This window comes from Amyelois transitella, chromosome 14 (assembly GCF_032362555.1).
Source record: "Amyelois transitella isolate CPQ chromosome 14, ilAmyTran1.1, whole genome shotgun sequence".
NCBI classification, from domain to species: Eukaryota; Metazoa; Arthropoda; class Insecta; order Lepidoptera; family Pyralidae; genus Amyelois; species Amyelois transitella.
In genome coordinates, this window is record NC_083517.1 from 4036470 (window position 1) to 4049082 (window position 12613).

The 12613-nt window shown below is 36.4% G+C and overlaps 1 protein-coding gene across 1 annotated transcript in view; it reads left to right on the plus strand.

Moving 5' to 3' along the window:
- LOC106130912 (uncharacterized) overlaps positions 1–12613 on the plus strand; it is a 31421-nt gene that overhangs the window by 13816 nt on the left and 4992 nt on the right. Inside the window, exons 7-17 of the mRNA XM_013329859.2 lie at positions 1973–2120; positions 2872–3069; positions 6847–6960; positions 7420–7616; positions 8050–8147; positions 8417–8625; positions 9417–9590; positions 10130–10264; positions 10814–10951; positions 11432–11738; positions 12095–12228. Coding sequence (XP_013185313.2) covers positions 1973–2120; positions 2872–3069; positions 6847–6960; positions 7420–7616; positions 8050–8147; positions 8417–8625; positions 9417–9590; positions 10130–10264; positions 10814–10951; positions 11432–11738; positions 12095–12228 — 1852 coding nt within the window. The remainder of the gene's footprint in view (positions 1–1972; positions 2121–2871; positions 3070–6846; positions 6961–7419; positions 7617–8049; positions 8148–8416; positions 8626–9416; positions 9591–10129; positions 10265–10813; positions 10952–11431; positions 11739–12094; positions 12229–12613) is intronic.

Sequence of the window (12613 nt, forward strand, 5' to 3'; positions counted from 1 at the left end):
AAATCCTAACTTATTACATATACGGAAAAAGTGTATGTATTATATTTGTATTTTCAAAAACCACAAATCCGTTTTCATGAATTTTAAATACTTAGTCAAATTATAATTAATTTTATAGGTTTAATTTAAGTCCTAAAAATTAAAGTTAATTTCATCATCAAAACATTATACTAAGCAATAACGGTCTAACAAGAATCCGAAATTCGATTAACTCGATTTAGATAATGCGGCGATGCGCGATTCGTGTTTGACGCAAAACCAATTGTTTGCAATAATATTTACATAAGTCAGCTCGCACTACGCAGTTAGGGTTGTCTACTCGGACTAAAATAACGTAAATATCACGTTTTGTTATGAAATGTTGCGTTTTATACAGCATTGCTTTCTTGTGGCATTGGATTATATTTGGCCTATGTTTCGGAAACATTAAATTGTTTATCATACATCGACGAGCTCGTGTGAAGAGAGTTGTGAATGTTGATAAAGCTAAAGAAGTATGAAGGGATTATAGCAAAAGTAAAACTCCTGGAAAGGGCGTGATTTTTTATGTACTTATGTATGTTTCGGAAATCTTATATACATATAGTGATACTGCAAACTGTTTTCATCTCATTCTATGGTATCTTATATATGAAGACATAATGCACCTAAATAATACTTTTGCTGATGATACAAACACCGTATTTTACTCTGCCTGAAGACATAGGTATATCTTGACACTGACAACCCTATCCGAGCCAAACGGAAAATGCTTATGAAATCGTATACCGCGTTATATAAGCAGCTAAACAATATAGCGAATCGATCCGCTTTGTTGAAATTTGGTTTCGTTGCTAGTTTCATTGTCTTTTACTAATGTCTGCCATCATGTTTACCATCCCGTTTAGTAATACATGCAGGTTAAGAAATTGACTATTTAATCTGGCGATGCTTATTGGATTAGGATTTTCGCTCGCGTGCATTGCTGTTAATCACAAATACTACAAGATTAGTTGGTAGGGGGTGCAACTGGGAACACGCCATGACGAGAAAAAGACTACCAGAATATTTGGTATACTAGTTGCTGGAATGAAAAAACAATAAAAAATAAAATTTTGGTGGACAAAAGAACAGTTAAACAACATATGTAGTACTGTATCAAAACTTATTTAGGAAATATTTATTGAATAATTTTGTTTTTATAAACTATTTTGTATAAAGAAATAACTGGCGTTTAAGAAATAATTTAATTTTAAAGAAATTACGTTCTTTCTTGTTTTAAGATTCACTCGGTTGGTCCATGCAACACTGATTCTCTTCCCTTCCTTTCTACGATATAATACATATAATGTTTATTTTAACCCATATGCGGGTCGATATCATAACTCACATTTCCAAATCTTTTATTTTTTTATTGATTCTTTATTATAATAATTACAATTTTTAAAGTACAATAGGCGTACAATAGGTATACAATAGCATTATCTAACAGTCTGCCATTGGATTAATCAGAGATCCTTTGTGTGGGTGATAATAAATAATGTATAATAAACATAATACATACATATGGTCACGTCTATATCCCTTGCGGGGTAGACAGAGCCAACAGTCTTGAAAAGACTGAATGGCCACGTTCAGCTATTTGGCTTAATTATAGAATTGAGATTCAAATAGTGACAGGTTGCTAGCCCATCGCCTAAAAAAAGAATCCCAAGTTTGTAAGCCTATCACTTAGTCGCCTTTTACGACATCCATGGGAAAGAGATGGAGTCATCCTATTCTTTTTTGTATTGGTGCCGGGAACCACACGGTACATAATAACTTTACAATATCATACTAAACAACTTAAGTAATTTCAAGGAGGAGTGAAAAGGCACCAAATAATCCTACGTGTACTACATTACATCTAATTTTGCTTAATATCAAGCTGATTGATGACAAAGCCCTCATATTTGCTTTAAAATTTATTAAAGCTGTCTTTCCTCCAATCCAGTACCGTCCATGAATGTCACGCCACCAGCCACTGCGTCAACAAGGTGTGGCCGAAGATGACCTTCCCCGAAGACGAGGACAGCATCTGTAAGATCTGCACGGACATGGTCCAGCAGGCCCGTGACCAGTTGTTGAGCAACGAAACCCAGGTAAATAATTATTGATGTATACAATGAGAAAATGTATGTTTGTTTGTGTTCTACTTCACAACGTGCACGAAATATGACACATGTTTATTATAAAGAAGGGAACGAGGTATCTTTTACACGAGGTCACCTTAATACAAAACATTTTTAATTTTGCTTACGCGTTTAGTTATCAAATATAATTTAGGATCGTTAACTAAAGGAAATTTTGATGGTAGTATGTAGGTACAAACATAAAGGAGATCTCACGAAGGCAATTTTGTCTCCCGGAATTCCAACGGGTACAAGGAGCGATAATACCGTTTTTTGGTATTCCACGCCCTTCATCTTTATCTCTATGGTAGTCAAACAAGCCCAAAGCCCGGGTCAGTGACCGATAACACCAAACCAGATTGTGAATGGATTCTGGAACACTTAAAGTTACAACTTATGATTACTTTACATATTATAGTAGGTATGCTTATTTCTTTCTTTGCTGAAATCAACAACATATTTTATAGGACTCTCGCCTCAAAAATATTACTTTTATCTCCACTTCGTAAATAATACCGAGGCAGAAATTAAAAGAGGCACTTAATTAAGGCCCACTAGAAAATACAAGTTTACACCCGAAAACCTCTCAATTAATCGTTCCCTTTACAAAGAATACTCATGTGCGCAATTTTTGGCGTACAATTTATTACCTGTCACTTATAATATGCAATACTAAGCTATATAATGTACTTTATTTATATATTTTTTATTTACCCAACAGGAGGAACTTAAAGAAGTGTTCGAGGGTTCCTGCAAGCTGATACCGATCAAGATTGTGACAAAGGAATGCGTCAAACTTGCCGACGACTTCGTCCCCGAGCTCGTGGAGACGCTCTCGTCTCAGATGAACCCGCAACAAGTGTGCTCGGTGGCCGGACTGTGCAACAATGCACGGATCGACCAGCTACTTGAGAAATACGTAAGTAATCTTTTATTATTTATCATAAGTTTCAAAGGGATATATTAAATTAACCTATGATTTCGACCCGTTTTTTGTTATACGTTAGTAACACACATACACACAATCAGGTCTATGTTCCGTGCGGAGGAAATTGAGATTCAAATGGTAAAAAGTTGGTAGCCCATCGCCTAAAAGAAGAATCCCAAGTGTGTAAACCTTTCCCTTAGATGCCTTTTGCGACATCCATGGGAAAGAGATGGAATGGTCCTATTCTTTTTCTATTGGTACCGGGAACCATACGGCATACAGTTGTGAGTTATAAATATATAAACACGTAAGTAATCTTATTCTATACCATGACCAACCTTTCGGTTATATGAGCCACATCGTGCTTCTCTTTTTTTCTCTAACGCATTCCTCTTCGACTTAAATTTTAATGCCTCTTTAGTACTACATATTTAGTTATACCTATGACTTACTAAGTGGACTGACGAAACTCGTTAAGCGTAAATATAAGCCTAATTTTTTTTTCCTAGTCTAAGTATTTCTTAATATAAATATTAATTCTCGTATTCATGCTAATTCTAGATTGTACTTTTTCATTTATCATTTATTTTATGTAAATATGTTATCAAATATTGTCGTTGTCGAATAATGAATCAGAGCAGAATTATTGATTGATTAGTCTAGTACGTGATACACATGACGAACAGGAGATTAATTTTTATCATGAGCCAATAATCAAATCCTTTATTACTGACAACAAATAAAGACATTGTAGGACAGAAATTCACCTAAATGGGGCCCTGGCGGAATTTAACTTTATACATTTAACCAATTTTAGCAAATACATAGAAGAGACTGTTGATAAAGTTGTTGTTCAAGTTTTTATAAAATAGTGTTATGTATTTTTATCTGGTAATAGGTTTGTTTTCTATCTGCCCTGATATTGCCTTCAAAATATGTGTCTACTCCTCTCTTTCCTTGCGTTGTGTTGTGTGTTTTTCCGATTCGGATCATATTCTCGGCTATTGGATTAAATCGAAACCCCTCTGTCAGCTTACATACACACATATGATTATGCCTCTTTCCGAACGGTAGGTAGTCTAGAGACTACATATTTCCACTTGCCACGATCCGGGCATACTTCTTTCGCATCATATACATTCATAACTTAAGAAAGCAAAATAGTAATTTTATCAATTAATCTCTTTCTTATATTTGCATGTTCCCAATTGCACCCTCTGCCGCTATGTTTCTCGACCTGAGGTCCGGTTATATTATAATTTACATTTTAACGGCTGCCTGAATATCAAAATACCCTTGTCAATTTCCGTCTATCCCGCTAGTCCAATTAAGTTGTTCCAGTAGCCCAAGGGACAAGTGACACTAACAAAATCGTCAAATAGACATTCAATTCATAATTGTCACCTTTTCATGAACATTGTGTATTCATGTAGTATTCATTACCTTCGGAATAGAAACATAATCGATTTTTCAACTGCTTAGTATTAATTAATTGTGCTATTATAATTTCAAACCAGACAGAATGTGAGCATTATATTTTAACCTTTTATTTATAATTAGTCTTTATTATAAGATATCGCCAATGACAAAAGATAAAGTGTTTGCGCACAGTGACCCCGTGGAGTCGTCATCTCGCGCGATATTTAACTGAAACATTTTTTATAAATAAAATAATATTTTATTTTTGTGTCTTACAAAGTTTTGAGATAGAGACTGATTGATAGTTACATGCATAATGTAGAATATAAAGTGAATAAAGCATTTATTACTTTATTTTCATCGGAGCAAAAGCAATGAAAACACTACTAAACATATGTTTCGAAAAATAACATACTTATATAAAATCTCCCGTTGTCGACAATGTACATTGTCGACAACGGGAAAGGCTCATAAATTTGGGATTCTTCTTGTCGGCGATGGGTAAGCAACCTGTCACTATGTTAATCTCAATTCCATCATTTAGGCATACAGTTGAACGTGGCCCTTCAGTCTTTTTAAGACTGCTGACTCTGTCTGCCTCGCAATGGATATAGATGTGATTTATGGAAGCAAAATGTTGTTTAACATTTTTGAACATACTTTTCAAGTAAGTACATACTTTTCAACGTTAGAAAAATTAACCTTGTGTTTAGAATTTTAACGGTACAAATAGCATGTTGTTGTAGTTATAATAGATTTCATCTCATCATCATCTTCTGACTAATGATGATTCCTCGCGCATCCTACGATCGCAAAGCAGAAGTGGTTAATTCATTTAATGACACGAATCACAAGAAAATATCCCTTCGTATTGAATATTTTTACAAAATCGTGAAAAAATAAACTGTATGTTGGTATTTGCGAGTGCATCAGCTCAAAGTTTACCTACTGATTGCGTAAAATTATAAGTACGCGAATACGTGCGATACCTCATACGTGATACTGAAATATTTATGACATTTGACATAAAAAGATAAAAATAGCCAGGCTGGGCTACACACGAATGTTACTTTTACTTTTCACTAATAGTTTTATTTCGATTATGGTTCTCTTAACCTTGAATGATGATTGGTAAATGTGGAGCACGTCAAGTGTAAAAATAGTATGTAGTCTCTGCCTATCCCTCCGGAAAAAGGCATGATTTTATATAAGTATGTTATTTTTCGAAACATATGTTTAGTAGTGTTTTCATTGCTTTTGCTCCGATGAAAATAAAGTAATAAATGCTTTATTCACTTTATATTCTACATTATGCATGTAACTATCAATCAGTCTCTATCTCAAAACTTTGTAAGACACAAAAATAAAATATTATTTTATTTATAAAAAATGTTTCAGTTAAATATCGCGCGAGATGACGACTCCACGGGGTCACTGTGCGCAAACACTTTATCTTTTGTCATTGGCGATATCTTATAATAAAGACTAATTATAAATAAAAGGTTAAAATATAATGCTCACATTCTGTCTGGTTTGAAATTATAATAGCACAATTAATTAATACTAAGCAGTTGAAAAATCGATTATGTTTCTATTCCGAAGGTAATGAATACTACATGAATACACAATGTTCATGAAAAGGTGACAATTATGAATTGAATGTCTATTTGACGATTTTGTTAGTGTCACTTGTCCCTTTGGCTACTGGAACAACTTAATTGGACTAGCGGGATAGACGGAAATTGACAAGGGTATTTTGATATTCAGGCAGCCGTTAAAATGTAAATTATAATATAACCGGACCTCAGGTCGAGAAACATAGCGGCAGAGGGTGCAATTGGGAACATGCAAATATAAGAAAGAGATTAATTGATAAAATTACTATTTTGCTTTCTTAAGTTATGAATGTATATGATGCGAAAGAAGTATGCCCGGATCGTGGCAAGTGGAAATATATCCGGCCAAATTAATCTGAATCTGGGCAACGAATACATCTTTTTAGGAATGCCGTAAATCAATACTTTGATTTCTCTATAACAAACCAAACAGGGAATTATGACGATGTAGGTGTTATTCAAAAAAAAGATCCTCCTATGACACACGCTTTGCGGAGTTAGCCCGTTTTTCACGGCAGATACAATATTTTTTAAGTATAAATCTTGATGATTTTGAATATTTTTATCAATGGAAAAGATATGGAGTGGTTCTATTTCAAAGTGCCGGGAACCACACGACATTTTTCCTACGTTTTTTAAATTGCAGAAATGAATAATAACACTACATCAATGTTTATAACAAAAGTAGTTGTTAATATAAATGTTTGATTTTGAACATTTCATTTTTCCCCAGAACGAGCAACTGAAACTGCGTGCGAGCTGCGACAACTGCCACTCGACCGTGGGCGTGATGCGGCACAAGTTCGACCAGACCAGCTACGACGATTTCCTCGTTAGCTTGTTGCAGGTATTATAAACATTTTTTTTTTCTGTTTTTACGGCATTTTTAAGAGCGCATTTTCGATAGATTAACATAATCACATTGACCCGTTGGTTTAATATTGAAAGTTACTGTCAAAGGCGTACGTCTGGCAACACCATAGCAGTATATTTAAGTACATACATACATATAATCACGTCTATATCCCTTGCGGGTTAAACAGAGCCAACAGTCTTAAAAAGACTGATAGGCCACGTTCAACTATTTGGCTTAATGATAGAATTGAGATTCAAATAGTGACAGGTTGCTAGCCCATCGCCTAAAAAAATAATCTCAAGTTTGTAAGCCTATCCCTTAGTCGCCTTTTACGACATCCATGGGAAAGAGATGGAGTGGTCCTATTCTTTTTTGTATTTGTGCCGGGAACCACACGGCAATATTTAAGTGTTAGAAAAAAGTAGTCAACACAATCTCTTTCTACATCAGGTCTGCCGCAACATGGACTCATTATCAGACTCTTGCTCAATGCTGGTGTTCAAATATTTCGAGAACATAGTATCCGCCGTGAAGGACGGGCTAACTCCGCAAGGCGTGTGCCACATGAGCGGACAATGCGCTTACAAGTTCCATACGCACGATGAGTTCGTGTTCCCGGATCTGGTCGGCACAGTGCATTATGGAGAGTAAGTAACTCATTATCATTTAATTCATTGAGTTTTGTATTTAAAGAACATAGTATCCGCCGTGAAGGTCGGGCTAACTCCGCAAGGCGTGTGTCACATGAGTGGACAATGCGCTTACGCACGATGAGTTCGAATTCCTGGATATGGTCGGCACTGTACATTATAGAGAGTAAGTAATTAATTTACAACAAGTTCAAAATCATCAAGATTTTTTACTGAAAAACATTGTATCTGCCGTGAAAAACGGGCTAACTCCGCAAGGCGTGTGTCATAGGAGGATCTTTTTTTTGAATAACACCTACATCGTCATAATTCCCTGTTTGGCTTGTTATAGAGGAACCAAAGTAATGATTTACGGCATTCCTAAAAAGATGTATTCGTTGCCCAGATTCAGATTAATTTGGCCGGATTTGAACTATACTTGATGTTTCAGTGACGTACCATGCGAATTCTGCGAACAGATGGTAACACATCTCCGGGATGTGCTGATTGCAAACACCACGGAGAGCGAGTTCTACAGGGTGCTTACTGGTATGTCGTCGTAAATAAAAGCGAGACAAATATTTTTATTTATTTATAATTCGTGAAGGATCTTAAATCAAAGCATATTCTTGATCGAATTTTTAAGTTCTGTATTTCAAACCTTTGAATTTACACAAAAAAAAATAATCAAAACCACCATACAGCTGTTTTTTTCTATTCACAAATTTTGTATTTCTTTGACAACAAATCACCGAAAATCTTAAGATATTCTCTGTTAAACTAGTGATAAGGTCGTATAACTTGAACGAAATTTTCAGGCCTCTGCAAACAAACTGGCAACTTCAAAACCGAATGTCTGCACTTAGCCGAGCAATACTACCCGGTGATCTACCAGTACCTGGTGAACGACCTGGAGCCTGAGAAACTGTGCACTATGATGGGAATCTGCGGCAAGAAACAGGAAGTGCCCGTGGCGCCATTGTTGCCCGGCGAGATGGCTATTAAAGCGGTCAAACTTACTGAGAAGGTTAGTAATGTTCTCAGATTCCTGAATTTAGTACCTATTGCAATACTATTTCGTGATCTAAAAGAACCTAGTGAACGACCTTGAGCCTCAGAAACTTCACTGTGATTGGAATTAGCGGGAAGAAACAGGAAGTGAAGATGAAATGGCGATTCCAACTTATTGAAAAGGTTCGTAAAATTCCCTTGCACGCTGAATTAAGTATTGCAATACTACTCCGTGATCTACCAGTAACTAGTGATCGACCTCGAGCCCAAGAAACTGTGCACTATGATGGGAACTAACTCAACGGTAACTTCTACCAGTAACAAATTATTGCCTAGTATCAAAGCGGTCAAACTTACTGACATCTTGCAGTGCAATAGAGCGACAGCGAGACTCGGAATTAGATAATATATGTAGATTATATATGACTAGAGGCCGCCCGCGACTTCGTCCGCATGGAAACCCTATCAATCCCGCGGGAACTCTGGGATAAAAAGTAGCCTATGTGTTATTCTGGGTCTTCAGCTACCTACATACCAAATTTCATGGTAATCGGTTCAGTAGTTTTTGCGTGAAAGAGTAACAAACATCCATACATCCATACAAACTTTCGCCTTTATAATAGTAGTAGGATGGTGTCAGTGTGTGTATAATAGGTGTATGTAATAATTAAACAGGTTTCTTAGGCGACCTTGAGACTATCTATTCCAGAAGAATCTTTTTTACGTGATTATTCACTTCCAATACCGTGGCTTCAAAATAATAAAATAAAAAATGCAGAAACATGATAAATCGTAATTTTGTTTCAGCCTCAAATCGGCCGTGTACCAGTGTCAAAGCAAACCAACGTCCGCATCATGGGCGAGTCCTCTCTGCCCATAGAACGAATGTTCGTGCAGATGCCGCAAGGAAAGACCACCTGTTCCTTCTGCCAGTACTTCCTGCACTATCTCCAGGTTGAATTGAGCGATGAGAGGACAGAGGTAACATATTTATCAAACTGCATGTTTATAACCTTAAAGTTTTTGCTTTACGGTGTGGAAAAATATTAATATGAGGATGTATAACCAAAATTCAATATGAGTTGGGTTACCCTGCAAAGGTTGCGGAGGTCAGACGAAACTTAACTATTATGTGCCAGGGTTTCTCTTCAGAAATATATAAAATATATATGTCTTTCTAAAATATATATTTACAACTTATGCGAGATTGATATCTTTAGTAACAACATAATAAAAAAAATCTCCCTTTTAGAACACCTACATATCACGTCTTTATTCTTTGCGGAGCAGACAGAGGCGATGGTCTCGAAAAACACGAAGGCGGCCATTCAGTTATTTCAAGACTTAAGCTGAAGGCTAAATAATCGGATTAAAATTTAAATTATAAATTGCCAGCCCTTCGCCTAAACGATTTTGATAAATTTTGTAAAAATTGACAAAATAGTAACAAAACACATACCTTCACCTGAAACCCTTTACCATTACAATTGTATTAATAATTATCGTATGCTTTCGTTCAGGATCAAATCAAAGCGGCCGTGGACAAGGCGTGCGACCACCTGCCCCAGGCGGTGGAGGGCGAATGCAAGCAGTTCGTGACGGAGTACGGGCCCGCCGTCATTGCGCTCCTGGTGCAGGAGATTGATCCGGCTAGTGTGAGTTTATTATTGAATTTGAATATAGAACAGACTTCCAAAAAAGGAGGTTCTGAATTTGGTCGTATTAATTAATATGTCAGACATTTCTCGTTACTGAAGAAAGTTTGAAGTTTAAATTATATATGCTGTAAATAAATTGCAGTCATAAGAGATGAATGAAGGATGCTCCAATTAAATCCACCGACAAGAATTAGCTTTTAAATGTAAGAAGAAAGAAACTGTCATCGGTTATTTATGAACATTTTTTTGAACATTTTAATTCATAAAATACAATGCTACAGAATAGCAGGTTTATAAATTATAAAATTTTAAGTGATAAGTTTAGTATAATATTTCACTTCAATTTTTTTATAATATAATCGCAAGTTTTTATCGTATTCAATTCCAGCCTAGAATAAGGACAATATGTAAATATTTAACGATAAAATCTTCTTCCTGGGAGATTTATTTTTTATTTAGCAACATTTAATTCACTTCTGTTTCAAAATCTAGAATTGATATTATATTATCTGAAAAAATTAAAATAAGAAACATTTGCAATTACAGATTTGCCCAGCGCTGGGCATGTGCCCACAAACTAGCGAAGTGAGACGCGTGACCATCAACTCTGAATCCTCCAACTGCCCGCTATGTCTCTTCGCCGTGGAACAACTACAGACCATGCTGAAGAAGAACAGCACTGAGGTTGTTATGAGAATTATATTGTGAACTCTATACATTTGAAGCTAAAGTTATTAATTCCTTGATTACGCAATCAATTTTAAAATGGGCACAGATAATTCCACAGATACAACATAAAACCAAGTGTAACCACACTTTATGTTTTTGACGAATATTACAATCCCAACTAATATTAGAAATGCGAAAGTAAGTTTGTTTGTTACCTCTTAAAGCGTTATCTACTGAACCAAGCGTCTTGAAATTTTGCGTATATATAATTATTAAGAGTCTGAAGAACGACATAGGATACATTTAATCTCGGTTAAAACTATATTTTCCTGTTCAAACCTGTGGTTCAAATTCGTGCAAACGAAGCTACGGGTAAAAGCTAGGTATTTACATTACATGCTACATTTGTTTATTTCCAGTTCTAAGGATATTTTGCTCATTAACAATTCATTGTTTCTTTTTGAGCTATGATAGAATTATATCTCCATTTCCCAGGCCGAAATCCGCCAAGCGCTCGACAACCTTTGCACGCATCTATCGAAGAAATTCCAAACCCAATGTACAGACTTCGTCGACGCCTACTCCAACCAGCTTGTAGAAATGTTGATCGCCGATATGAACGCCCAAGAGATTTGCGTGTTTCTGAAAATATGCAAAGATAACGTCAAAGACCCGCTGCATTTGACCACGCAGAGTATTGATTCGTTCCATGAGACACCGGAGCGAATGGCCGATAGGAACAACAGGAGGAGACCTATGCTGCCTAAGCGCATGTTGGAGAAAGAAGCGGGAGGCGATATCCGTAAGTTAACATTAGTGCAGAATTCACATTATTAAAGTTAAGCGGAATAAGTTTTAGGCGGGTTGGTATCTTGTGTGATTCAAGCTAGGCTTTCACTGCTTGATCATCGTCATATACGAACTCTGAGCTCCCACTCTCTTCAACCATTATCCGCCATCTTTCGCGACGTTAAGCCAGATTTTTCTTGGCGTGCCCCTTATTGACATCCTTGATCTCTGCCGCAACGCGGATCTTTGTTCATCCTATCTTAGTTTAATGTACAACACACGGTACAGCCAGGAATTTGGCCCATAGAAAAAGCAACACTTACCAACGCAAAGATGATACTTTTTTAATATAAGAATTCTCTTTGCCAGAAACGAACGAAATCCCCGACGACACAGTAAACGGCCGTCCGGTGCGAGGCGATGTTTCCCAGAAGACCGTGTGCGTCATCTGCGAGTTCGTCATGAAGGAGATCGATGACCAGATCAAGGACAAACACAACGAGGTACCACTTCATTTTTAACCGACTTCAAAAGGAGGTTTGCATTTCGACCGTATTTTAGCTAAAATATAAAATCAAACTTTATATAGATGTGAAATGTTTGTTTGATTACTTCTTTATTTTAAAAATCCTTTATCGTTAAATATCGGTCTTATAAGGTGGAATAGTATTCTTGTAAAGGTAGCTCTATTTTTGCAGTATTTATTTCTCATCTTTGCGTGTTCCCCGTTGCACCCTCCACAAAACGGTGCGGGGCCCGGGGTCCGCTTTTCCCTCTCCACTTAGTTCGGTTTTCGATGTCCTCGGATTTCAGTCCATTGGCTGGCATATCATCTTTTGCGACTTCCAGCCACAATCTCTTCGGCCTGCTTATTTAGTTATATTTAAT